This window comes from Coregonus clupeaformis, chromosome 19, assembly GCF_020615455.1.
Source record: "Coregonus clupeaformis isolate EN_2021a chromosome 19, ASM2061545v1, whole genome shotgun sequence".
Lineage (NCBI taxonomy): Eukaryota > Metazoa > Chordata > Actinopteri > Salmoniformes > Salmonidae > Coregonus > Coregonus clupeaformis.
Genome location: NC_059210.1, coordinates 56,191,403 through 56,218,861, shown reverse-complemented (window position 1 = coordinate 56,218,861; position 27,459 = coordinate 56,191,403). Strand labels below are relative to the sequence as shown.

Sequence of the window (27,459 nt, the reverse complement as noted above, 5' to 3'; positions counted from 1 at the left end):
GTCATTCCTTTGGTTAGTTTATTTTCATGATGGTAGACTCATTCAACTGTGACTTATAATAATACTTAACCACAGACTGCAAGACTGAAATGCTAATTGCTATAGCATGATGCGGAAGAGGCCATAGAATCTGTCTGTTAAAAACTGCATGGTGTTGACAGTTGCCAAGCCGCTGTGATTGGCCCTGTGTCTCCGTCAGCGCTTGGAGGTGAGCGTGAGGGTGGAGGAGACGCGGAAGATCTGAGGCAGCATGTTGCTCAACTGGTAGAACATCTCCTCAGAGATACTCTGTCAATAAAACACAGACAAAGTAGACATCAATGTTTAATGTACATTGGAATGGATGAACACATGAACGGCCGCTTTCCAAGATAGAGTAGCCTACACAGATACAAACTACTAACATGCAAGACATCTTAACATTCAAATTCACAACATACATTGTTTTGCTTGTACGTGTACAACAGCAAGTGTTAACGACCACCTAACCTGCTTTAGCTCAACGCCACCTTTTGCTCGATGTCCCATTTCCCTTGGAACCAGTCAAGATACTCAAATTATGTGTTCTCTGACAGCTGTCGCTTCAATAGGTAGCATGGCTTCAAATAAGCATTTTAAGTATTAATGTCTCCCCTCACAACTCCTCTACTACTCGTATATTTAGATCTACGTGTCCGGTTGAGGTGTACAAAACAAAGCTGTTTTAGAGGTGCTATTTTGAATGGTGTCGGAGCGTAAGGCTGGCAGCCGTAAATGCTGTTAGGGCCTTTGATGCTGGTTTTATCCCAATACTGTCAACATGTACTCCTACTATAGGTGACCCTCTCTACAGGGACACAACCTCACCCATGCCTGTAACCAAATAATTATATAACGAACCCATAACAGAGCCACATTAATGAAGGTGGATGCTTCTATTGAGAAATAAGAGTGCTCCAGAATATAATTCCTCTCTTATTATTCGGTGAGATGTAGATGAGTAGACGGCCAGTACGTTGCTTTTAAACTTTACTGAACTATTAACAGAATCCATTTACAAAATAATACATATAGGAGCAGTCAGCATATTATTATTCGACTTAAACAACTCAATAATAATAATAATAATAATAATAATCATCATCATCATCATCATAACATTTTCATCACATAGTGACACTGTAGAATGAGCCCAAGGTACATATGTCTTATGTTGAGCTTCCGGAATCTTTTTTTGTGATGGTAAATTGAATGTAGGTACACTGTGTACACTACAGAGTGTATTTGGAGAGTATGCAAGACCAGCTGTGCCTTTGTGAGACATACTGTACAGGGGTACTATTGTTGGATGCTAAATGGCTGGGACAAGCAATTGCTCCAACTCCAATGTGTGTTTAACTTCCTGTTCTGAAAGATATGATCAGAATCCTCTCCTCAAGTACTTGTTTGCGCTTCAAATAGGGTTCATCCTGGGGCTTCACTAAATCACATTTGGCAGGCAACAATTTATCAACCTATAATAATAGTTATATGAGTGGTGCCAAAGACTAATCAGCCCTGAATAATGAATACTGACTGGTTGCTTTGATGTTGTTTTCTGAGACCTGACAGAGACATCTAACCTGTCTGGGTGTGTACGTTCAACTGTAATGATACAGTTATAAACCTGAATAATGTTGCTAAAAGTATATATTCCGCAATATAATGCATGCTATGTCTGAGTCAGTGAGGTTCTGGCCAGATCAGCAGCAGCCAGTCAAACCTGTTTTCTTACCTGTGGAACTAGAAACTGGACTGTCCGTGAGATCCCTCCATCCCACGATGCCATCTCCATCATGAAACCTGCAGAGGGAAACATCTTAAGTTAGGACTGAGAGGTCTCAGAGGTAACACAAGAGGGGAAAATGTCCCTGGTACATCTTACTCTCTAACCTTTGACACATTTGAAGACCAGCTCAGCCCGCCTCAGGCACCATGGGATAGTCATCTCCTGCAGGGGAAAGAATAAAAGGACTCAGTCAGGCCACAGGATGGTGGAACATGATGAACCTTCTATCCTCTGTCATCCCCTCACTGTTCCCTTCTCTTCTGCCTGCCTGACATTGTCAAACAACAGCTTTTCATAAAGAAGAAAAGGAATGTTCCTTGAAAGACATCTGTGGGTGTACAGCTCATTGCCTTCAATGGTTCCTTTGACCAACTAGCTGGTCATTCTGCCACTGTATATAGGCCTGAGCTGGGCAAAAATACAATTTGTCAGTTGGAAAAAGCACTGGAAAATAAGATTATAAAAGGAGACGGATAATTACGATTATTTGGTTCCTGCAGCTTAGGAAGCGAGAATACCACACAGAGTACATTTGTGAGCAAGCTCTTGCTTTGACTTGAGAGAAGACGTTTCATCAGGCATGTTGTGGCATGATAAGGAGAAGGCCCTCGCTGCACCGCAGTGAGGAGGTCTACTCCACATCAGGCATGTTGTGGCATGATAAGGAGAAGGCCCTCTCTGCACCGCAGTGAGGAGGTCTACTCCACGTCAGGCATGTTGTGGCATGATAAGGAGAAGGCCCTCTCTGCACCGCAGTGAGGAGGTCTACTCCACGTCAGGCATGTTGTGGCATGATAAGGAGAAGGCCCTCTCTGCACCGCAGTGAGGAGGTCTACTCCACGTCAGGCATGTTGTGGCATGATAAGGAGAAGGCCCTCTCTGCACCGCAGTGAGGAGGTCTACTCCACGTCAGGCATGTTGTGGCATGATAAGGAGAAGGCCCTCTCTGCACCGCAGTGAGGAGGTCTACTCCACGTCAGGCATGTTGTGGCATGATAAGGAGAAGGCCCTCTCTGCACCGCAGTGAGGAGGTCTACTCCACATCAGGCATGTTGTGGCATGATAAGGAGAAGGCCCTCTCTGCACCGCAGTGAGGAGGTCTACTCCACATCAGGCATGTTGTGGCATGATAAGAAGAAGGCCCTCTCTGCACCGCAGTGAGGAGGTCTACTCCACATCAGGCATGTTGTGGCATGATAAGGAGAAGGCCCTCTCTGCACCGCAGTGAGGAGGTCTACTCCACATCAGGCATGTTGTGGCATGATAAGGAGAAGGCCCTCTCTGCACCGCAGTGAGGACGTCTATTCTACATCAGGCAGCAGCTTGTTGAGTAATGGTTGTTTTTCAGTTCTGGGTGCCTCCATGTGGACTCAGGAGTGCTGCTGTCTATCAATGCTACCGCTGTTCCCCCGCTCTGATCTGTGTGTACCGAGCGCTGTATACTCAAGAGTTTGAGTAAACGCAACAGTTCAAGACTCCCGCTTTTCCCCTCCTCCTCTACTCCAGAATGGAGGAAATGCTAAGGAGAGTTCACAACCAGAGATGAACAGGCCAGAGCACTGCTGAGGTTGTACTGAACAAACAAGCAGAGAGACGTGAGGAGGAGGTCGAAAAGGGAGATACTATCATGCCACTACGACACTGGGGATGCGGACAACAGACTGATGCCCACACCCCTGTTTAATTGAAGGGCAGGAGGGGCATGGCGGCACTCAAAGACAAATCAGTTCCTAAGGCCGGAAATAGGACACATTCATTACTCCTCCTCTCCTTCTTCGTCAGTCTATTTTTCATCCATTTCTCCTTCCCCCACTAATCATCTAACCATGGAATGAGGAGTGGTCAGTTCACTGGGTTTACTCACAAAACAACTGTGAATCATACACCATAAAGTTAAATATAAAATTGGGTGATTCAACCATTTCTCGTAATTCAGGTTACATTGATTCTTTTTTTTTAGAGCTTGTGAAAACATTGACTGCACATCTAGATAAGTTATCAAATCCCTTCACACACCCATTTTCTTCTATAAAACATCACCATTGCCAAAATCCTGGACAGAAAAACTATTTTGATTGGTGTTCATAACAAAGCAGACAGTAGCGTAATGATAACTGTGACCTGAACTTCGATAAATCACACAGGACCACAGGGCTTGACATTAACTTTTTTAGCCACGTCCTTCGGACAAGTAGGACAGATTTTTTTACTTATCCGAAAGCTCAAGTCACTTGTCCCCCCCAAAAATGGTCTTTAACACCATGGGCCAAAACCATGACTGAAAAGGATGTTGTATGATGCAAGGAACCACTTCATAAAATACATTAATTGGTATTGACAATGAAATGCTGCTGGTCTCTGATCCTGTGTATTATATCTCCTGCCGTTGCAGCCTTGAGCAAAGCACAAACCCTAACCCCCCACAAAGTAGAATACTGCATTGATAGGCTACTGTATAAAACACATGTGGTCCGTCAACCCTCCATCCGAAGAGCTACTGGGTGTGCAGGCTTTTGATACAACCCTGCTCAAACACACTAGAGTTAGCTTATGAAAGTCCTGTTGAGCAGCTGATTTTTTACAATGTGGTGTGTTCATGCAGGGCTGGAGTAAAAGCCTGCACCCCCAGTAGCTCTCCTGTACTCTCCTGGAGGATGGTTGGCCACCCTGCAACATTCCAATTACAACCAAATACTTTTTATGTCTTTATAAAATAATAACCTCATTCAATGAACCAGTGATCAAATGGCTAAGGTGGGCAAGGTAGCTAACTAAGACATGTTTATGAAAGGCTAAAATATTCAGTGTTCAGGGGAGATCTTGAAAGCATAGGAGTTACTTGACAATTAGGCTATTCTAAGAATATGTTTTTACTTTGTCAGAATTACATGACCAATATTGAGTAGAGGAGAATCCTAGCTTTCCAACGGTGTCAGAATTATTTCTCAACACCCAATTTTGAGCGTTTGAGAGACAGTTTTACAACCGGAGTACGCAGCATTTGCGCACCCGTATCAGCTGCGTGTCAGCCATTGGCGGTTATACACGGTGCTGGTGGAAAGTTATTTTAGGACATTGGACATGACAATGACATTAATACATGCTAATAGCTAAATAGTTAACTAGCAATTCAAAACATATTGTGTAGTTTGGCTGGTTATCTAGTTTTACCTGCTGCGCAATGTCTCGCTCTCTCTCTCTCCTCTGGCAATGGCCCACTCGCACTGGCACACACGCAGGTGATGCACACACCATGACTTTTCCAGGATTTTCATTGCTGACCAAAAATTTGCTATAACTGGGCAAATAAGTCACTAACTAGCAATGAATATCAACAAATGTGCACACTTATCTCAAAAATGCATCTCGCGACTGCATGATTGAAAGACTGCTCATGCCTGTCAATACTACAATAATTATACTCCAATGCGATCTGCAGAGATTGGGAGGAGAGTGCGCAACACATCGCAGGACACTTTGATCCAATTCTGATCGGAGTAGCCTAATTGAATGATATTGTGATTTTTGTCCTTTCGGACAACTTCTATCTATAATCTGCTTGTCCAACAATTTGTTTTACTTTCCCCGGGCAAGCGGAGAAGCGTTAATGTCAAGCCCTGCACCAATTACACATACAGCATTGCATATGTATAACTAACTGTCATCTCTCACCTGTACCTAATGTACTATGCTGTACATGCATTATGAATCGACTTCTGGGACCTGGAGGTAAATTATATATATTACCTTCTGCTTTTACACATATAACATAAGGCTCTCTCTTACCTCTGACATGTCATGGACCAGTAGCAGAGGGATGGTGATGGTGGTGACATCATGCGTGCAGCAGACCTTGAGGATGTTGCGCAGGCCCATGATGGCAGGGTCCCGGGCCGTGATGTTGCCTGAGCGCACGTTGTCATCCACACACAGGTGGAACACTATGTGGACCTCAGACAGGTTGGAGTGGCGGGAGATGTAGAATTCACCTGGAGAGGATGACAGAAGTAGATAAAGTTTAGTAATGACTTAGCCTATTTCTAATAAGGTCAGTTCCATTTAGGGGCGAATCCTTTCTTCCACTTAAGCCAAATGTTCACCTAGTCTCCCATTGACATCAATTCACAAAGTTAGGATTTGCCCCTTAAAGATTTAAGCTAAGACAAAATCACGTATTCAGTCTTACTTTACCTGGAATAATGGAATAATTCTTTTCCACATTTTGGTTCTTATCTTCACTATTACTTCCATTCCTAGGAACCTCTGTCAATGGGAAAACAAGAGATGAGTTTAGCATTTCCTGTATGGAAAACTAGTGCAAAGATGACCTTTCAGGAACTAAATGACAATAGCAACAACAGAGGTCATAGGCCCATCCGTATAAGGCCTGATAGCCAGGAGGAATGTTTCTATACTCAGCTTTCTGATATCTCTCCACTTAAACAGCCATTCAATGTGGATTCATTGTGATAAGGATCTTGACAGAGGTTTCCGACAACACACGTTGGCTATGATGTCAAAAAAGTATTGTCCCTTCTGTCCTGACATAATCCCCAAGTATGTATGGCCAACATGCCATTGACTTTGCCCTTGCTCGAATGTTGAACAAACATTACTTCACTGGGCCAGCAGGATCTTTAACATTGTTCTAACTCTACCTTATATACAGATAACTGCCAAAATAAAGGAAACACTTGAGTAAATCAACAAAACACCAAATGATGGAATTTCTCGTGGAAGAATGGTGTCGCAGCCCTCCAATAGAGTTACAGACACTTGTAGAATCTATGCTAAGGCGCATTGAAGTTGTTCTGGTGGCTTGTGGTGGCCCTATTAGACACTTTATGTTGGTGTTTCCATTATTATGGCAATTACCTGTATTCCATAGTTACATCATCACTCTCTATCCAGTCTTCTTACAGAGAACACTCATCTCAATCATCATGTAATTCTGGGGAAGAAATACAAGTGAATTAACGCATCCTTGTACAGACTTTTTCACTGTGATACCACAAGGCCATATTGGCAAGTTATGTTAGCTTAGCCTCCTGAGTGGCGCAGTGGTCTAAGGCACTGCTTTGCAGTGCTAACTGTGCCACTAGAGATCCTGGTTCGAATCCAGGCTCTGTCGCAGCCGGCCGCGACCGGGAGACTCATGGGCGGCGCACAATTGGCCCAGCGTCGTCCAGGGTAGGGGAGGGAATGGCCGGCAGGGATGTAGCTCAGTTGATAGAGCATGGCGTTTGCAACGCCAGGGTTGTGGGTTTGATTCCCACGGGGGGCCAGTATAAAAAATATATACAGTGGGGAAAAAAAGTATTTAGTCAGCCACCAATTGTGCAAGATCTCCCACTTAAAAAGATGAGAGAGGCCTGTAATTTTCATCATAGGTACACGTCAACTATGACAGACAAATTGAGATTTTTTTTCCAGAAAATCACATTGTAGGATTTTTAATGAATTTATTTGCAAATTATGGTGGAAAATAAGTATTTGGTCACCTACAAACAAGCAAGATTTCTGGTTTTCATAGACCTGTAACTTCTTCTTTAAGAAGCTCCTCTGTCCTCCACTCGTTATCTGTATTAATGGCACCTGTTTGAACTTGTTATCAGTATAAAATACACCTGTCCACAACCTCAAACAGTCACACTCCAAACTCCACTATGGCCAAGACCAAAGAGCTGTCAAAGGACACCAGAAACAAAATTGTAGACCTGCACCAGGCTGGGAAGACTGAATCTGCAATAGGTAAGCAGCTTGGTTTGAAGAAATCAGCTGTGGGAGCAATTATTAGGAAATGGAAGACATACAAGACCACTGATAATCTCCCTCGATCTGGGGCTCCACGCAAGATCTCACCCCGTGGGGTCAAAATTATCACAAGAACGGTGAGCAAAAATCCCAGAACCACACAGGGGGACCTAGTGAATGACCTGCAGAGAGCTGGGACCAAAGTAACAAAGCCTACCATCAGTAACACACTACGCCGCCAGGGACTCAAATCCTGCAGTGCCAGACGTGTCCCCCTGCTTAAGCCAGTACATGTCCAGGCCCGTCTGAAGTTTGCTAGAGTGCATTTGGATGATCCAGAAGAGGTTTGGGAGAATGTCATATGGTCAGATGAAACCAAAATATAACTTTTTGGTAAAAACTCAACTCGTCGTGTTTGGAGGACAAAGAATGCTGAGTTGCATCCAAAGAACACCATACCTACTGTGAAGCATGGGGGTGGAAACATCATGCTTTGGGGCTGTTTTTCTGCAAAGGGACCAGGACGACTGATCCGTGTAAAGGAAAGAATGAATGGGGCCATGTATCGTGAGATTTTGAGTGAAAACCTCCTTCCATCAGCAAGGGCATTGAAGATGAAACGTGGCTGGGTCTTTCAGCATGACAATGATCCCAAACACACCGCCCGGGCAACGAAGGAGTGGCTTCGTAAGAAGCATTTCAAGGTCCTGGAGTGGCCTAGCCAAGTCGGTGTTGCCCAGCGACAGCCCCAAAACATCACTGCTCTAGAGGAGATCTGCATGGAGGAATAGGCCAAAATACCAGCAACAGTGTGTGAAAACCTTGTGAAGACTTACAGAAAATGTTTGACCTGTGTCATTGCCAACAAAGGGTATATAACAAAGTATTGAGAAACTTTTGTTATTGACCAAATACTTATTTTCCACCATAATTTGCAAATAAATTCATTAAAAATGTGATTTTCAGGATTTTTTTTCCTCATTTTGTCTGTCATAGTTGACGTGTATCTATGATGAAAATTACAGGCCTCTCTCATCTTTTTAAGTGGGAGAACTTGCACAATTGGTGGCTGACTAAATACTTTTTTTCCCCACTGTATATATATGTATTCACTAACTGTAAGTCGCTCTGGATAAGAGCGTCTGCTAAATGACGTAAATGTAAATGTAAATGATGGAAAGTTGTCCATTTCTCTTTGCAGGTAAAACATTTTAGCTATTGGGTATACACAGTATAATGATGAAAAAACACTCTCAGAAGTGTGATTGACTGTTCAACAGTGGTGGGCTGCTGGTGTGTGTGACTGACTCACCAGGCTGGTCTTTGTGCTTGCTGGTCTGAGCCCGGGCATAAAGCACCACTTGCTGGACGACCTCCAGCTGCTCATCAAGCCGAGGGAAGTGGAAGTCTGTACACTCTTTAGATACTGTGGCGAAGTCTGGGGAAAACACATAAACACATGATGATGTGGATTCATTACGTTGATTCATTAAAATCTCACAATGGTTATGGAGGTTTAGGGAATGGCGTGTGTTTTTACTGTGACAAAACCGGCCGCGACCGGGAGACCCATGGGGCGGCGCACAATTGGCCCAGTGTCGTCCAGGGTAGGGGAGGGAATGGCCGGCAGGGATGAAGCTCAGTAGAGCATGGCGTTTGCAACGCCAGGGTTGTGGGTTCGATTCTCACAGGGGGCCAGTATAAAAAAGAATGTATGCACTCACTAACTGTAAGTCGCTCTGGATAAGAGCGTCTGCTAAATGACTTAAATGTAAAAGTAAAACTTTTATGAGCTATCGTAATTTGAAAATGCTAAATCATGCTAAAACGTCCAACTCACTGGTGCCATCAAGCCAAAGCAAAACACCTTCAAATGTGGTCATGGCAATAAGAAAGATTGAATTTATTCAGATGATAAATGTGTTTCATCCTCTCACTTAACAGGGTGGTCCCCTTGCTTTATTTTGTCCCCTGACCTCTCACCTCTCTTGATGCCACTGTAGGAGTTGACCCTGTTGTCCACCAGCAATACCAGGCCACACAGGGCCGAGGAGTAGAGCGACAGAGCCGTCTGCAGCCGCCGCAGCTTGGTCCCTCTGCTGCCATGCCGACGGTGCTTACAGAAGTCCAGTACGTCCGCCCGCAACAGTCGCAGGTTGTGCATTGTCTTCAGCTGTGCACCTGGACAACACCACAGCAACAACACCATCAAAATACATAAGGAAACAAACACAAAAATATATAATGTACAGGATGTCTTTACATTTTACGATGTCAGGAAGTTCAGTATAAATACATTAGCTGTCATCAGGGTTTATTTTTATCCTGGGCTTGTTGGAGCAGGCAGCAGTGTTTGCATGGAGACACAGACAGTATAGTACCTAAGTGGATGGTGAAGCTCTCCTCCAGCTGTCGCTGCTCCTCGTACAGCCTGGCCCCAGGCTCAGCCTCCTGTGTTAGCTGGCTGGGCTGCACCTTGATCTCCTCACTGACAAACACAACATCACACTGTAAAGGATACGGTTCACAAGATGACTAGCCTTGTCCCGGATCTGTTTGTGCTGTCTTGCCCACGCCAATGAGCATAGAAGTTGGCAAGACAACACAAACAGATCTGGAACCAGGCTGGAAAATGAATGGACACAGGGCTACAAACCAACCCCAGATCAGGTGCATTGGGACTGACAAACTACACTGCACATAAAAAAAGAATTAAACCATATATAACAAAGGAAAACACATTTATTTTAGCTAGGATGCTATTTCTATGCCTCTTGAGTGTGCATTTCAAAGTGCTGCTGTGTTTGCAAATTTCATTCAACTGTGTCTGCAGGCTTTCTTTCCCATCTAAGCACTTAAGAACATGACTCGACTATTCATTATCTTGATTTAACCAATTTTGCTTCACTGTGAGAAATGAAGGTGTTAGTGAGATTTCAAGGAACATCCCCCTAAAAAACAATTGAGAAAACATTTCTGCACACATGCATTCACAAGCACACACACTTACTTAATAGTGCTGTTATTGGGGTTCTGCATGTCCTGGTGCAGTTTGATCACCCACTCCTGATACTCCTGCTTCTGGATTTGAGTCACCTGTTTCAGTTCATTGGCCCACTTGTTCTCCAGCACCTGACCAGACAGAAGAATCACCAATCGTACATCTCTATGACTGTGTATCTTTGTGCATAGAACATTGCAATGCTTGTAGCTCAAATGGCCAACCAGATTGGCTCTGTGTCTTACCTGCTGCGCATCGAAGTGTTGAGATGCAACTGCATTTACATCCTGGTCAGTCATGGTCTTTCCCAGTTCCTGCATGACTTTGTCCATCTCTGTTGCCTGTCTGGGAGTTGAAAACAGAACAATGCAAAACACTTTAGGCATTTGTTATATGACACTTACTTCAATTACGATGATTGAATTGGCTACTTTGCACTTGAGGACTCTTCTCTATGGTCATACCAACCTCTCTTGTAACTTCTTCAGCTCCATGTCTCTCTCACTGATGAGCTCCGAGACACTGACAAAGTAGTTGTGTTCCAGGTTGAGCAGGGTGTCAGAGGCCGGGGAGTGGATGAGCTCATGGTAAACATCTGCAAAGTCCTCATCCCAGCTGGGCTCCTCAGGACGACCACGTTTCAGCGTGATCTAAAGAGTAACAAGCAAAAGAGAATGATGGCATTGAGGTGTGGGAGTAACCTTCTGAGAGCGAAGGAAAATCACAGGAAAACATTGTTCAGTAGATCACAGGAAATTGTAGGAAGTGCAGAAGTGAGTGACACAGTATGGTATGGAAGACCCAGAAAACAATTGTGACTGGACAGTCTGAAAAGCATTAGGTGGTTCTCCTTAACAAACCCAAGAGGCAAAGCTAAGAGAGCGACCTCATACTAATGTCATATTTAGAATGTATGGAATAGTATTTAGAGTGTGAACTTCCTCTATTAATACATGTCCAGGAATCTTTATGCAACAAACATGACATTAAAAGACCTTTGGAGTTCCTTAAAATACACTGGACAGCATCCATGAGTATTTCTGTGCTAGTGCAGTAAAATGTTCATGGTAATCCCGTATGCACCACAGCAGTGAGCCAACAGAGCTTTATAGGAGGGGCAGCCTTCTTTCTTTTTATAAGTGCTTGAGCAAGTGGCAGCAGAATCTAAAGTCCAGAGCTTTGAAGTGCATGAAGCAGATGATCTCGTTGACCAAAATAGGGAAGATATTCTGTTTCAAAGGGATTTTTTCATGAGGAGTCTCCGCTCTTTGATCCATTTAAATTGAAAACCATCATGTCTATTAACATCTCTCATCAGACCACAGATGTTTTAATGATTTACAATATACCCTTCAGACTGTCAGACAGATGATGAAGGTCTTGCAAAGAATTGCAACATTCCCTGCAGTGTATCAAATCGATGAGGTGCATCTTATCAAAGTCAAACACTACAACTTGGCAACTCCAGGCAACTTTTGCCAAATCTTTGATACATTGTTCCAAACTTAAGGAGCAGTCAACTCTCTGTGACTTACTGACTTCCTGTATCAATATAATGATCTATGACAACAGCTAAGACACTGAAGATAATATAATCAGGATGCACAGTACGCTAACACTTCTCTAGCTCGTCTTTGAGATAATTGGATTGTTCAACACAAAAAATAGCATAGAAATACAGGTTGCACTGTACAACTCACATTTTATTGGTCGCATACACATATTTAGCAGATGTTATTGCGGGTGTAGTGAAATGCATACATACATATATACAACCGTGTCATCTACTTCTGTAATTTGAGGTGGACAACATGAGGACATGAGAAAATTAGTGGGTGGGACACTACCAGACAGAAGCGAGGGATGTGGGAGAAGAAGAGAGGGAAAGACAGAAGCAGGGACAAGGGAGGGTCTAGAAGCTTTAGGACAGGGATCATCAACTAGATTCAGCCGCAGGCCGATTTTTTCTTGAGAGGATGGTCAGGGGGCCGGAACTTAATTGCAAATAATTTGTAGACTGCAAATTGACAGCAAGAAGCCCAAACAGATATAACATTTGACTAAAACATAATTATTTCAAACCTTGCTTACATTTGTGTACGATCACATATACACTCACCAGTTTATTAGGTACATCACCCCGGTCGCGAAAATGGATCGCTCCTACAGTCAGTGAGTCACGTGGCCGTGGCTTGCTATATAAAACAGGCAGACAGGCCTCGAGACATTCAGTTACTGTTCGATTGAACGTTAGAATGGGCAAAACTAGTGACTTAAGCGACTTTGAACGTGGTATGATCGTTGGTGCCAGGCGCGCCGGATCCAGTATCTCAGAAACAGCTGCACTCCTGGGCTTTTCACGCACGACAGAGTCTAGGGTTTACCGAGAATGGTGCTACAAACAAAAAATATCCAGTCAGTGGCAGTCCTGCGGGCGAACAGGTTGTTGATGAGAGAGGTCGAAGGAGAATGGCAAGAATCGTGCAAGCTAACAGGCGGGCCACAAACAGGCCACAAACAGACAAATAACGGTGCAGAACATCAGTGGTGTGCAGAACGGCATCTCGGAACACACAACTCGACGGATGGGCTATTGCAGCAGACGACCAAACCGGGTTCCACTCCTATCAGCTAAAAACGAGAAGAAGCGGCTCCAGTGGGCGTGCGATCAACAAGACTGGACAATTGAGGAGTAGAAAAACATTGCCTGGTCTGACAAATCCCAGTTCCTGTTGCATCATGCTGATGGCAGAGTCAGGATTTGGCGTAACCAGCATAGGTTCATGGACCCATCATGCCTGGTGTCAACGTTACAGGCTGGTGGCGGTGGTGTACCAAATTCTGCTTTAGGGACAAAGAAGTTTATACGAAAATATGCTTGTAAACATTTGGTTTTGAGTAATTATTTTACCTCCGAGTAGGCCTTGGCCCATGTGTTTGTAAGCTGGTTGATGTCCACCTCTCCTGTTGTCAGTCTCTGTAGGGCCAACTCTGCTTCTCTGTCATAGTCCTGGATGGTTTCGCCCTCAATAAACATGGACAGTGTGCTCTTCAGTTCTAAACCAAGATACATCAAAGTATTAGTACCAAAAGGCATGTGTGGATGAATAATAGAGACCGTAAGTTGTTGAATATATCAATGTGCTTGGTTTTGCATTTAATTGCATTTAGTTGAATGGAAATATCATTACCATTCTCAACGACGCAAGGTATTTTGTGCAGCAGCATAAGTCGTCCATGCAGGTCACTGACATTTTCTTGGACAGGGAATTGCAGAGGTACTTTGAGGACACAGTCATTCCTCCCTGCCCTGAACCCAAACACAAACTCCTTCTCAGTGGTGTTCACCTTTCCCTTGTTTTTCTTCATTTTCTCAGCTGAAAGCAGATAGAATACTGACTACGTGTACAGTAATGATAATGCAATCGAGTTGTTCCATGTCATTTCAGCAAGCCATGACACCTACCATCTCAGATTGTTCTGAAATTGTTTCTGTAGTTTAATTACATTTTATCTCTGAGAAATTAAGCTAATTGATTGCACCCAAATTGTCCATTTTAATTTATAGGATTCAGATAATATTCAATAAATATAGTACCCAACATACGATTTGGACCAAACCTTTTCCTACCAATGAGTAAGACATGAGGAATCTCCAAAAATGGTCAAAAGCCACCCACGGACCCCCCACACCCCATGCCAATCCCACTCCAACAACCAGTATACAGTATCAGTTCTCTATGTTTGACAAGTAGTATGAAGTTCAAAATCTAATCAAATGTATTGGTCACATACACATGGTTAGCAGACAGTTATTGCATGTGTAGCGAAATGCTTGTGCTTCTAGTTCCGACAGTGCAGTAATATCTAGCATGTAATATCTAACAGTTCCACAACAAATATCTAATACACACAAATCTAAGTAAAGGAATGGAATAAGAATATATAAATATATGGATGAGCAATGTCATTGTCAGAGCGGCATAGGCTAAGATGCAACAGATAGTATAGAATACAATATATACATATGAGATAAAGTAATGCAAGACATGTAAACATTATTACGATAGTATAGAATACAGTATATACATATGAGACGAGTAATGCAAGATATGTAAACATTATGAAAGTGACTACTGTTCCATTTAAAGTGGCCAGTGATTTTCAAGTCTGTATGTAGGCAGCAGCCTCTCTGTGCTAGTGATGGCTGTTTAACAGTCTGATGGCCTTGAGATAGAAGCTGTTTTTCAGTCTCTCGGTCCCAGCTTTGATGCACCTGTACTGACCTCGCCTTCTGGATGATAGCGGGGTGAACAGGCAGTGGCTCGGGTGGTAGTTGTCCTTGATTATCTTTTTGGCCTTCCTGTGACATCGGGTGCTGTAGGTGTCCTGGATAGCAGGTACTTTGCCCCCGGTGATGCGTTGTGCAGACCGCACCACCCTCTGGAGAGCCCTGCGGTTGTGGGCGGTGCAGTTGCCGTACCAGGCGGTGATACAGCCCGACAGGATGCTCTCAATTGTGCATCTGTAAAGGTTTGTGAGGGTTTTAGGTGACAGGCCAAATTTCTTGAAGAGACGCTGTTATGCCTTCTTCACCACACTGTCTGTGTGGGTGGACCATTTCAGTTTGTCAGTGATATGTATGCAGAGGAATTTAAAACTTTCCACCTTCTCAACTGCTGTCCCGTCGATGTGGATGGGGGGGTACTCCCTCTGCTGTTTCCTGAAGTCCACAATCATATTTTTTGTTTTGTTGACGTTGAGTGAGAGGTTATTTTCCTGACACCACACTCCGAGAGCCCTCACCTCCTCCCTGTAGGCTGTCTCATCATTGTTGGTAATCAAGCCGGGGCGGCCCGTCAGGAAGTCCAGGACCCAATTGCACAGTGACTTCAATTACACATTTCTCTGAACAGAGGGAAAAAAACATCACCAGATTCACAGGGAATATATTACATAGTATGGAGAAGCAATACTCCAAGCCACAGCTTCATACTACTTGTCAAACATAAAGAACTGATACTGTATACTGGGGGGTCCGTGGGTGGCTTTTGACACATTCTGGGGGATTTATCATGTCTTACTCATTGTTAGGAATAAGTTTGGTCCAAATCGGATGTTGGGTACTATATTCATTGAATATAATCTGAATCCTATACATTAAAATTGCCAATTTGGGTGCAATCAGTTAGCTTAATTTCTCAGATATCAAATTATATTTCAACAAAATAATGTTTCAGGAATGCTACTCGTGTCTGTTACTAACTACAGAAACGATTTCAGAACAATCAGATGGTGGGTGTTGAAATCCTATTTCTTGGGCGTCCTGTATACCAGATATACATATCATTCTGAGCTTCTACAGAAATTACAGTCATAGCTAGTCTTCAATGGGAAATAGACTACTTTAGCTAGCAACCAGGCTTGCGAGGTTACGATTATTGCTAACAGATAGCTAGCTAGTAAAAACTAGGGCCGGGACAATACCAGTATCGCGAAACTCGTTAGTATTGTGGCAAGGAAACAGAACACAAAGCGGATTTAACTTCTTTAGGAAAACAGCCCTAATGTTGGAAACAAACATCATTATGTTATTATGTTGTGATCCAGAGTCACATTTATTTACTTTCCAAGCCACAGCACACAATATTTTACAAACAGCAGGTTTTTAAAGGACCAAAGAGTGAGGTCTGTTTCGTGTTTTCATTTTTGCCATGGAAAACATATTGCGATACTGGTATCGTCACAGCCCTAGTAAAAACAAGGCATTAAATGTGGGTCATCACTAGTTATCACAGCCAGAAAGTAATAAACCCGCCTATTTCTACAATTTCTCTTCCAAAAATCTGATTTAACACCCAATGCTAACCGTAACCACACTGCTAACCCTAATGCCTAGCCATAACCTTAAATTAAGACCAAAAAGCACATTTTTGAATTTTTACGATATAGCCAATTTTGACTTTGTGGCTGTGTTTTCTAATGTAAACCATTAATGTGCTAGGCCCATTGGTCCCTTCAATGAGGGCTGGGGTGCGTCAGTTATATTGAACGTTTGCTACATTGCGTAACTGTTTGTACTGAACTACACGTTTCCCCAAAATGTTCTTCAACGTTCTTGTACAGACTGAGGTACGTTTGCTCCACAGGAGGCTGCTGAGGGGAGGACGGCTCATAATAATGTCTGGAAGGAGTGAATGGAATGGCATCAAACACATGGAAACCATGTGGTTGATACCATTCCACTAATTCCACCCCAGCCATTACCACGAGCCCGTCCTCCCCATTTAAGGTGCCACCAACCTCCTGTGGTTTGCTCCATTTGGTAGGTGTGGCTTGAAGCAATGAGTGACATGTTTAAAGGGAAGTGGCCATGCTGACAGCGTTCCCCAACCCCTCCCCGTTTTTCAACTGGGGTGTATTCATTGGTCGGATTACGTTGCAAAACGTTTCGCAACGGAAACCATTTACAGTTTACTCTATGAACCAAATGGAAGCAAACAGAACGAAACGGAGAGGGACCTACCTGCATTTGTCCAATAGAAACTATTGTTTTCGTTGCAAAACGTTTTCCGTTTGGAGTAAACAATGTTGGAAAACGTTTTGCAACAGACCAAACGTTTTCCAACGGAATCCGACAAATGAATACACCCCTGGCTGTTCATAACAGTACCGTTTCCGTTTAACTGAACGTTCCACTAACTGTTACGGTTTTTCGTAGTGAAGGCAGCCCTGCTGTACTAGCTAGATAGCTAGCTATTTGGCATTGTTAGCAATGGTAGCTAACATTGCAGTGGTCGCTGCCTAGTTTACTAAGTGCAACCAATAACAACAATATTGACACTAATCATACTGCAATCGTGATACATTTGTTTCAGAATAATACAGATAATGGTAGAAGTCTAGTTTTACCTGTACATCAGTATTCCGTGGATGGAAACCAATGACGTAAACGGACGCCCGTGTAAATGTCCTTGTTTGGACAATCAGCTGACTGACACAGCTAAGCTAGCTGTGCTTTTGAAATACAACTTTCGTCATATTTTATTTTCAAAACATTAATACAATCTACACGTAGGACACAAACGTGGAACCATATGGATTTGTATATTTTTATTAGTAGAATAATGGTTTTCTATTGTGTCATTAACAGTACATATTTTAACAATATGCCAATGTAACGTTACATGAAGAACGAATCCCCTAAATAGAAACCCAATAAATAGATCTGCCAGATTCAGTTTGTCGCGGGATAGTTTGAAATAAATAAGTTGCGAAATTGTACTATTTTATTTCAATGTGGTCTTTTATCTAAGTTATTCACTATTTCATTTTGTTTCTAGTTTGGACACTGTTAACAGACTTGAGTCACGTCATTCAGTAGCTAGTTACTAGTAGAGTTTGGTTTCTCAAGCTGGCTGAATACGATATTATGGCTCGACCAACAAGGTGTGTAAATTAGCTAAACTAATCTACACCACAGGAGGTTAGTGGCACCTTAATTGGGGAGGACAGGCTCGTGGTAATGACTGGAGCAGAATAGGTGGAATGATATCAAATACAGTCAAACTCATGGTTTGATGCCATTCCATTCGCTTCGTTCCAGCCATTATTATGAGCCGTTCTCCCCTCAGCAGCCTCAACTGATCTACAGGTAGCAGGCTGACAGTAGCTGCAACGATAATGATTACTTTTTTGTTTTAGTGTGATGAATGATGAGTATTTGTTCTTGTCAAAAGAGCCAAGAACCAATTGAATTACTCAGACTTGATGGAGCTTGATGATGGTACGTGATGATGATGTCAACTGTTTGGACATTCTCAACTTTTACAGATTGTCAGAATGTCAATGCCCCAGCTGTTTGTAATGTTTTGTCTTTCTTGTTCAATCAGATGAAGATTTTGCCTGTATGAAAGGGCCTTCCAGCAAGAAAGCTCGGGTCCTTGTCAAAGAACCACAGAGAGACAAGAGTCTGCATCAATCAAGCAAATCTTTCGGTCAGGATTCAAAGAACATGTAGGCCTATAATTTTGTTTTTTGTTTTTTAAATAGAAAACCTATTGCTACATATGTTTTGTAGGTGTAACACAGAAAAACATCTTCACACACTGCCAGCAAAGTCAGGCACTATTTTTATCAGTGTGCAGGTAGGCTGGTAATAGACAGTCACTGTTTTGTGTTTGTGTGTGTTTCAGATTGTCTTTGGATGACAAAGAGAATGAAGTGGGTTCACAAGCATCCTGTTCTCTCTCAGTGCTCCAAATAGCTGTAGTTGTAGAGAAAGCACCCAGTGGAATAAGTATGTTCAGTGGTCCTTTTATAAAGCCTTTATGAACATAAATTATTTAAAGAAACATAGTACCATGTCAAGCCTACTGTATAACATCTCAGACAGAGCTGAACATGCTGTAAATCATGACACAACATTAACAGTAAACCCTGCATATAGTCTCTGTGTTCTATTGACTTTATCTCTCTCTCCTAGGCCTTCTTGAGGTCACAAGTGAGAGGGGATCCAATGTCAACCCCTCCAGCCAGAGACGGGCAGCTATCAAAGCTAAAGATCAACAGAGATCCATACTGAAGGTGGAGAGGATGAGCCAGGCTGAGAGTGGGCGGGAGGATAAGGATTACCAGTCTACCTGCACACCAGGTAGCCACCATCTGTCATCATATTCAGTGTGTTAATGCCCTCAAATTTTATTTATTTTGTTGCACTGCATAGCAGTGTTTTGATTTACCTTGTGTTAAACTGTGAATAACATATGTGGAAACATGATGCTTAATTACAATCCTATTACTAAACTGTCATTCTTACAGACTCAGAGAGTGAGCAGAGTTTTGATGAGGAGGATGAGAGCGATGAGGAGTTCACTGCAAAGAAAGTGGGAAAGGGGGAAACGGGGAAGAAAAACAAAACAGCTCAACCTCCAGCCTCTAAGAAAGCAGATGAAAAGAAGCTTAAAAAATTCCCCAAAAGCAAATTACAATCCACCTCAGGTGCTTCTCTGATTCACCTTATCGAATTCCATAAATAAGGAATGTTCACCCAATTATTTTGGATGTAAAGTATATTGTGCTTACATTACTCCCACCACAGAGAGTTGTAGTCCGACTCCAGCTACATCAACGCCTGTGTCAACTCAGAGGAAGCTTGATGCCACTCCCACGTTACCTGCTAGACCATCCCCTATCAGCCCAGTAGGGGGCAGGCTTCCAAAGTGGAATCCACCAGGTGAGGCTCAGTGACACAATTGGAGATTCTCTACTGGGCAAAAGTCTGTCCTCTCCTCGACTCCTCCGTGCTCCGCGACCCGGAAACCGATAAGTGGTCGAGGAGAGTGTCAATTCGTTAGTAGGCAAACCGAAGAGTAAGCTTCCCTCCTCGATTACCGACTTCAGCAAAGGATGCACAAGAGTATCTTCCTGGCGGCTAGCGCTGAAGTGTTTTAAAACCCGCCACACCTCATTTGAATCAGCAGGTGTTATTTCGAAAGAAAAGCATGCACACATTTCTAAATGATACGCTACTTGTGCTTTTATCTATAAAATGTATTGCACAACTAGCTACATTTGATTTGATCACTTTACACATTTATTTGGGGATTCCACCACTGTAAACATAATTTGCCTGATGACGCGCGAGTGGAGAAGGAGAGTCTCATTTCATGCAAGCGCATTTGTGTCCACGTTTCCTCTCCTCGCCTCTGCTCCTCGATTACCTTGACCTTTTTCAAAAGCAGGCGAGGAGAGGACGGAGGAGAGGAGGCAAGGAAAAATCCAATTGAGATTCTCCCTATATATGTGTGTCTGTGTGGCTTAATTCAACTCTCTGTCCTTTATCACTAGCACAGAGTGGAATAAGTCCCAGCTCAACCGCAAATTCCACCACGAAGTCCCCAGGACAAGGCTTGCGACTGGGACTGTCCCGCTTAGCAAGGGTCAAACCCCTGCACCCCACTGCTAGTGGAAACTGACTATTGCCCTACTAAACAGAGAGAAGTCAGAATCTTCTTCTTTGGTGTAATGTGTGTTTAGCCTGTTACTCTTGTGTTGCATTGCTAATATTGAAATTCTGTACTCGTTTTTGTTTAAATGTTTTATATAGTGATTGCTATTTATAAAAACGTTTATTTATTTAACATGCATTCCTTACCATATCTGCAATTGTGCAGTATTTTTTTGTAATATTAACAAGTATTTATTGATACTTTGCATACAGGTGTACATTTTTTTGTGATACAGTATTTACTCTGGTTGTAACTCAGATTTCACCCATTGTCAGGGTGTCAGTGTGAATCGGTAGGACGAAGTCAGGCGCAGGACACAGAGCTAATTGAAAACGTAGTTTACTCGTGGGTAATGTAAATAACATGACCTCCACTCAGGGAGGACACAAACCCGCTCACCAGACGACAACCAAACATCAACAAACACGCACAAAATACAGTGGGAGCCAGAGGGTTAAATAGGAAGTAATCAATACATAATGGAACCAGGTGTGAACAATAAAGACAAGACAAGTTGAACACAGAAACATAGATCGGTAGCAGCTAGTACTCCGGCGACGACAAACGCCGAAGCCTGCCCGAGCAAGGAGGAGGAGCAGCCTCGGCTGAATCCGTGACACCCATGTCCATCATGCATACCTGCCAACTTTTCAAAAAACCTTGGAGTGAGATTTTGTCCTGGGTCCGCCTGGGTCCTGCAGTCGGTGAAAAGCAATTGCACTGCCTGCGTCTCAGAACTGCTGCCGCCTTGATCTCATGAGGTTATCGTTGCCCACGTGTGCATGACGTCAGAGAAAGTCGGGATCAAGTCGGACACAAATCTAACCAGCATGCATTGGGCGGTGATCGCCGGTGATCGATTCTGCGCAGACCGGGCTCATCTCAAATGAGCCTCTTGTCTATGATCTGTCGGCATGGTTATACTGGCTGTGGCCTTCTTGGAGGCCTTGATGATATCGGAGGGGGGCTCCCATTTGAAGCAGGGCTCCAGATTGGCCATCTTTATGGTCATTATTGAGGACAGGGTGCCATCCAATGCTAGGCTGTTTCTTCTCTTGGTTTTGTTCAGTCCCACAACTGAAAACACCCTCTCAGCATCTGCGTTTGCATGGGGCAACACCAGGACAAGCTTGGCGACGGCAGCAAGCCTCTCGAATTCTTTGGCTCCTGTCACCTATGGAAAATGCACCAAAACACAATGGAAAAACATACCTTGATTTTTGATTGATTAATACTGTAAGTATACTGTAGGTTGATCCATTAACAAAGTTCAGATAAAAACATGCATAATTTGCAACATGCATGACACATATGCATGCAACAATTTTAAGTAACAGATGTAGCCAAGCCACACCTGCCAAAAGGAAAGACAAAAAATGGAAAAAAATGTACCTTATGCTTCCGGGTTGCCATTTCAGCCCAGAAGCTTTCCATTTCAGTTTGGTCCTGCAGGGATATCATTGGCATAGTCTGATAATTTAGAAACTCCTCACCCAGAAGGTCATGCTCCTCTGACCCATGGTATGGGAGGAGATGGGGAAACCTATTTATGAAAGTAGAGTTACAAGTTGTTACGTTTTAGGTATATAGTCATCAACCAGCAGCAGTTCATACACATCTTTGAGGAGAAGCCACATAAGAATATCTCATGTGCAGTTTAGGAGTGAACACACCTCATCATAAAACACAGTGTATTTTAGCTAAGATGATAGACAATAATTAGAGAAAAAAAACTAACCTTTCAACAAAGTACAGGACATCTTCGATGTCACTTTCAGCCCTCTGCCATACATCTACAAATTGTGCGTGCTTGATCAGTGGCTCTTCCAGTGGCAGCTTCTTAAGTGCATAGTCCACAGCACTTGTCAAGAAACACAACACAGCTTCATGGAATGAATCCACCTGCTGTGGTGTGATGTCACCCTCGTCGAGTAATCTGTTAAATTTAGCCTGTCACAGATACAGCATATCGGTATAAGGTACAAGGCTAAATATCACATATCACAGTGTTTGATCATAATAATAGTCAAATACTAACCTGGTAAATGGTTTGCCTTTTCTTTAAAGGCAATTTCACAAGGCTCCTCATGGCACTGCAGAGCTGCTGGAACCATAAACTTGGAACATAGATTGCGTTCGAATTTCACCATCTATAACAGACATTTACAAATATAGTAGGTGAAACCTGTTTTAGAGGATCCCTGCAGATATCGGCAAGAAACACAGAATGGAAAAAAACTGCAAAATCCAATCCCACCTCATCATGTAACAAAAATATTGATGACTCCTCTCTGAAGCAGCAAGTTGAAAGAAGTGAAAGTTGGTACGGTGGCTTAGAAGAACAGCAGGTATACTTCTATTGCACACATTTCCTGTATTTATGTTAAATTCTTTGGAATACATTCACCACACTAAATCATGTTCACACGCACAAACAAATAATTTATTTCAAGATTTAAAGTTTAAGAGAGTGAGTACTCAATTGGACGACATTTCATTGTTACATACCTAGTCTCAGCTCAGCTTCTTATCAGACTTCTTGAGGTAGTGACCGTTTCTTCTCCTGTTGTCTTTCGCAGCAATAGTATCTCTTCTTCTGTCGCTAACTTCGGGGTGCAGCGCATATGGTTCAGTGGCGCTCATCAGCGCCATCTACCGTCGGGGAGTTTGAAAAAAGGAACGAACACGTCTCGGCCGATTTTTTTTGCGTGAGAAATTGGATGTGTGGCGTGAGTGCGTGTGAAAACAGGCAAAAACGTGTGTCACACGGCGAAAGCGTGAGAGTTGGCAGCTCTGATCATGGTTATTTCCACCCTCAGACTATAGAAGTTTGCTTGATCCAGCTATCCCCCTGCTGGAACATTAATTGTGCGCACCAGTGGTACAGTATGTTTCCACCAAATGGACTTGATGCATATAAAAAAAAATATTTGCGTGATGACGTAGACAAAATGACAAAATGTACTTTTTCCGCTTAGGTTTCATGTTCTGAATATAAATTTAAAGTTCAATGTTTTGGCATCGCGTTTTCAACTCTACGGATAGTTTTGTCACAAAAACGTTGCGTTAAATAGTAAATGTGCCTACTTTGGTCTTGGCACCTGCGCTCTAGCCAACAGCTCAGATACAGTGCGGGTAGGCTGTGCGTGTTGTCTAGTCTACATGATGAGATTATTATGGATAAGAGCGAGAATATTTTTTATTTGTCAAACGGCAGTCAAGCATCAATCATGTTACCAGAAGAAGACCCTCAATATTTATTGGATTGCAGCATCAAGCTCATCACCGTGCACTTTCACCACCCTGTGAAGTCCATTATAATTTATTTCATCTGTAGCCTACTAAACTGCATGGTTCCCCGAGTAGTAGTGGGAGACCACACACCATATCATCGCGTGACTCCAAATTTACTTCGATATATTGTGCGTAGATTGATGACGGGAAAAAAAACAATTTAATCAATTTTAGAATAAGACTGTAACGTAACAGAATGTGGAAAAAGTCAAGGGGTCTGAATAATTTCCGAATGCACTGTAATGTTTATTATATCAATATTTGCGCATGAAGGCGTTTCCACCGACATTTCCCGCATAATTAATTTTACTGACACAAATCATGACAAATTATCTGTCGGCATTTATATAAAATTACACCGAAACGTCCTGTTTCCGTCACAGTTGTCATGATTTTTTAAAAATACAATATGACTTTACTCGCTTAAAAGCTGTGGACGGAAACGTGGTTATTGAGAGACAAAAAAAACATGTTTTTGGTAGGACAGTGTACCAGTATCTATAGATCTGCTTGGGTGCAGCTTCGGTGAATTTTCCAAATCCGCAAACTTGCAGTGCTTTTTCCTGCATAGAAGAAAGAATAGAGATGTTATTGGTGAGGTTTCATAAGTACGCTCTTCAATTAGCCATTTTACAATTTATTGATCTATCTATTTTTTTGCTTGATGGTTAAGTTATATAGTGACAAATGTAACAGAAGTCACTTTCAGTGAAAGGAAGTCTTATTTTACTCAGTAGTTTTATTTTTATTTTTTATTTTATTTGCTTGCACGTCTCTCCTTCCTGGATGACAGTTTTCAGCCACAAATCACACGCAGATTGAACTAAACAAAGGTCTCAGGTAGCATACTATTATCCACAATTATTGGGATGTTTCATTTATTGCAGTGACTGCATGATATGCATTACAGGTGTTTCACTTAATTTAATCAGGAATTATCTTGGCAGGGTGCATTCAGTGGCAACTGAATGCAACTGAAGGGTATTGATTTATTCAGTGGAATTGTTCAATTAGCTTATTGGACTGTTGGCTGATGATGAGTGCTTGCCTACAGAGCTGTGAGGGGAACGGCACCTCCTTACCTTCAGGCTCTGATCAGACCCTATACCCAAACGAGGGCACTACGTTCATCCACCTCTGGTCTGCTAGCCCCCCTACCTCTACGGAAGCACAGTTCCCGCTCAGCCCAGTCAAAGCTATTCGCTGCTCTGGCACCCCAATGGTGGAACAAGCTCCCCCACGACGCCAGGACAGCGGAGTCGGAGACACTTGAAACCCTACCTCTTTAAGGAATACCTGGAATAGTATAAAAGTAATCCTTCTACCCCACCCTCCCCCACTCCCCATAAAAAAAGTGGTTGTCCCACATAAGTTAAATGCACCAATTTGTAAATCGCTCTGGATAAGAGCGTCTGCTAAATGATGTAAATGTAAATGAGTAAACTCAGTGACTATTAGCACATTTCCTAATAACAACAGACATGAATGTGTGAAGATGATAACATTCACTGCAGGCATAGCCTACCGTTGTAGATACATATATGATCTTCTAGGCTACAGTTATAGTGCAAATTACAAAACATAAAATCCCTTTCTTATTTGAGTCACACTTCATCTTCAGTTTATGACCTTGGGGCCTCGGGAAAGGACCCTAACTGGTCCAGACCAGATAACCACAAAATCATTAATGGATCCGACCCGAATTCGAACAAATAGATGTTAGAGAACTTGTGTAACTGTGACGCCATCAGATCCATTGTTTTTAGAGTACTGAGAAATTACCCTGGTTACGGAGAGAGCGCCATAAATGTGCTGCACGGTTGAAGCGTGGGAGGCGCGCCCCCCCGCAGCTCAGCTACATTGATAGCCTACAACACGCTGCCGGACCCCATCCGCGCGATATCATCATTTTATAAGAAAGTATTCGGGGAGGTCAGACAGGCGTGATCGTGACAGCACAGTAATCTGTTTGATTTTTAATATAGTTAATCATGAGTGCGCCTAATCATTCCGAGGAGAAGAGGTTAGTTAGTAGGCTATTTGTAGGGGAGTAGGCTATCAAAATGTGGATCATGTTTATTTTTATTTTGAAGCAGGTCTTTGCCAGTGGGGGTCAGTAGTATGCCACTGGTTTACAATAGATCCAGGACAGGCTCCCTGCTCCTAGGAGCTGTACCTCAGCCTACATCTGGGGCGGCAGGTAGCTTAGTGGTTAAGAGCGTTGTGCCAGTGACCGAAAGGTCGCTGGTTCTAATCCCAGAGCCGACTAGGTGAAAAATCTGTCGATGTGCCCTTGAGCAAGGCACTTAACCCTAATTGCTTATGTAAGTCGCTCTGGATAAGAGCGTCTGCTAAATGACTAAAATGTATATGTAAATGTACACAAACCAAGAAAAGGGCAACCTTTCTAAAACAAACTAATTGGATAACCATGACAATCAACTTCTCTGAGATAAACGAGGCTATTAAACCATCTGAATATCTTATATCACAGGATACTGTGTGTTTTTGACAGGAATGCAATGAAGAAGAAGCTGGAAAACCTGATAAAGGAGAGGAATAGTGTCTCCCTCCCACTGCTGAAAAAGGTAGGACGAAAACACTATCAGAAAAGCACAGCCTGTGAGTTTTCCAGAAATCTGTCTGCCATTTCTATTTTTCAGTACAGTAGGTTGTTTCTGCTCAAAGCACCCCAAAGCAAATGGTATTGCACTTATGTCCAAGGCTCTCATTAGCTTAATCAAAAGGGGGGCTGATTTATCCAGAAACCAATTATTCCCTTGTGTCTGTGGAGTCTTGGTCCCTTGGGCTGGAAGGCAGGTTGTAGGACTGTTGTGCACTCCACACTCACTGAGCATGTGCTATTAGGAGTGCCCCAGGCTCGCTGCCCACCTGACTGGTCCTCTCTGCCCTCTCTTTGAATGTCAACTTGTGTACATGTCACCAGAAACCAAAGTAAACCAGACACGCGTTTTAGAACACTGTTATTACATGATCATATAACTCTTATTACAAAATAATCACATTGATCTTACGGAAAATGTGAAAGAGGTGTACCCTGCATGCATCCATACATCCGTCAGACTAAACAGACTTATTATAAAGTCAGGAACATTGGGATCAATAAAATCTGGGCCACATTATTGGTGCAGTCAGAGCCTTCTACAACATTTCAAAAGAGGGCTCTAGGTACAGTAGCCTACCATTTTTCTGTTGAGAGCTCCAGCAGTCAGGTGTGAGTGTGACCTAAACCTAGTATGGGCCAGCCTCAGGGAGATGAGTGTGGTCAATACATCACCTGTCAGCACCAGGTCAGGGTTCCACTCTGGTTCCACTCTCCGCTGATACATTTTTCATACAGGCCACTCCACTGCCATGGGAATTGACAGTCCCCGGCAGGAAGGAATGACTAATTCCCTTTGAAGTAAGACAGAACAGGAAGTGGCTTCCATGCTACCTGGGACTGGGTCTATTAATAACTACCTCAACGGGATGTCAGTTTGGAATTAGGCTGAAAACAAGGTAATCATGGAAGAACAAAGGAAAATGAAGACGAGGTAACTTGTCATTTCCATCACCACAGAAATTACATG

The 27,459-nt window shown here is 42.9% G+C and overlaps 3 protein-coding genes and 1 long non-coding RNA gene across 7 annotated transcripts in view; 2 read left to right on the top strand and 2 right to left on the bottom strand.

The window, feature by feature from the left end:
• LOC121532313 (protein C12orf4 homolog) lies at positions 1-17,543 on the bottom strand. Of its 3 annotated transcripts, none has more exons than XM_041838177.1 (14): positions 17,475-17,543; positions 13,754-13,939; positions 13,474-13,619; positions 11,031-11,212; positions 10,808-10,907; positions 10,572-10,693; positions 9,943-10,049; positions 9,545-9,742; positions 8,874-8,999; positions 5,999-6,070; positions 5,594-5,796; positions 1,912-1,969; positions 1,754-1,821; positions 1-288 (listed from the first exon to the last, which is right to left on the bottom strand). In XM_041838177.1, the coding sequence occupies exons 2-14, from the start codon at positions 13,929-13,931 to the stop codon at positions 196-198; spliced, it is 1,653 nt and encodes a 550-aa protein (XP_041694111.1). In that variant the 5' UTR covers positions 13,932-13,939; positions 17,475-17,543; the 3' UTR covers positions 1-195. The 3 variants fall into 3 exon arrangements, with proteins under 3 accessions (XP_041694111.1, XP_041694112.1, XP_041694114.1); XM_041838178.1 differs by lacking the exon at positions 17,475-17,543 and adding an exon at positions 14,849-14,882; XM_041838180.1 differs by lacking the exon at positions 5,999-6,070.
• Positions 17,544-17,798: 255 nt separating this feature from the next.
• On the top strand, positions 17,799-20,703 carry LOC121531440 (RAD51-associated protein 1). Of its 2 annotated transcripts, none has more exons than XM_041836679.2 (8): positions 17,799-18,011; positions 18,302-18,348; positions 18,455-18,578; positions 18,758-18,861; positions 19,048-19,215; positions 19,383-19,562; positions 19,663-19,797; positions 20,412-20,703. In XM_041836679.2, exons 1-8 carry the CDS (start codon positions 17,995-17,997, stop codon positions 20,537-20,539), a joined length of 903 nt encoding a protein of 300 aa, XP_041692613.2. In that variant the 5' UTR covers positions 17,799-17,994; the 3' UTR covers positions 20,540-20,703. The 2 variants fall into 2 exon arrangements, with proteins under 2 accessions (XP_041692613.2, XP_041692614.2); XM_041836680.2 differs by having other exon boundaries at positions 17,799-18,048.
• Positions 20,704-22,482: 1,779 nt separating this feature from the next.
• Positions 22,483-23,479, bottom strand: LOC121531439. Its single transcript, XR_005994155.2, has 3 exons — positions 23,081-23,479; positions 22,611-22,722; positions 22,483-22,522 (listed from the first exon to the last, which is right to left on the bottom strand). It is a non-coding gene; the product is annotated as an uncharacterized LOC121531439 (long non-coding RNA).
• A 2,223-nt stretch (positions 23,480-25,702) lies between these two features.
• dyrk4 (dual-specificity tyrosine-(Y)-phosphorylation regulated kinase 4) overlaps positions 25,703-27,459 on the top strand; it is a 43,727-nt gene continuing 41,970 nt past the window's right edge. The window contains exons 1-2 of the mRNA XM_045205170.1: positions 25,703-25,889; positions 26,382-26,454. Of these exons, the coding sequence (XP_045061105.1) occupies positions 25,858-25,889; positions 26,382-26,454 (105 nt within the window). The 5' untranslated portion in view covers positions 25,703-25,857. The remainder of the gene's footprint in view (positions 25,890-26,381; positions 26,455-27,459) is intronic.

What these genes read in the sequence shown, in the direction of transcription:
- LOC121531440 (XM_041836679.2), top strand. An exon ending in GGTCAGGATTCAAAGAACAT is followed by an intron (nt 18,579 to 18,757) that starts GTAGGCCTATAA and finishes TGTGTGTTTCAG; the next exon opens with ATTGTCTTTGGATGACAAAG. An exon ending in CAAATTACAATCCACCTCAG is followed by an intron (nt 19,563 to 19,662) that starts GTGCTTCTCTGA and finishes CTCCCACCACAG; the next exon opens with AGAGTTGTAGTCCGACTCCA.
- LOC121532313 (XM_041838177.1), bottom strand. Translation starts at nt 13,931, where the DNA reads ATGAAGAAAAACAAGGGAAAGGTGAACACCACTGAGAAGGAGTTTGTG. An exon ending in CTGAAGAAGTTACAAGAGAG is followed by an intron (nt 10,908 to 11,030) that starts GTTGGTATGACC and finishes TTCAACTCCCAG; the next exon opens with ACAGGCAACAGAGATGGACA. An exon ending in AACACTTCGATGCGCAGCAG is followed by an intron (nt 10,694 to 10,807) that starts GTAAGACACAGA and finishes CTGTCTGGTCAG; the next exon opens with GTGCTGGAGAACAAGTGGGC.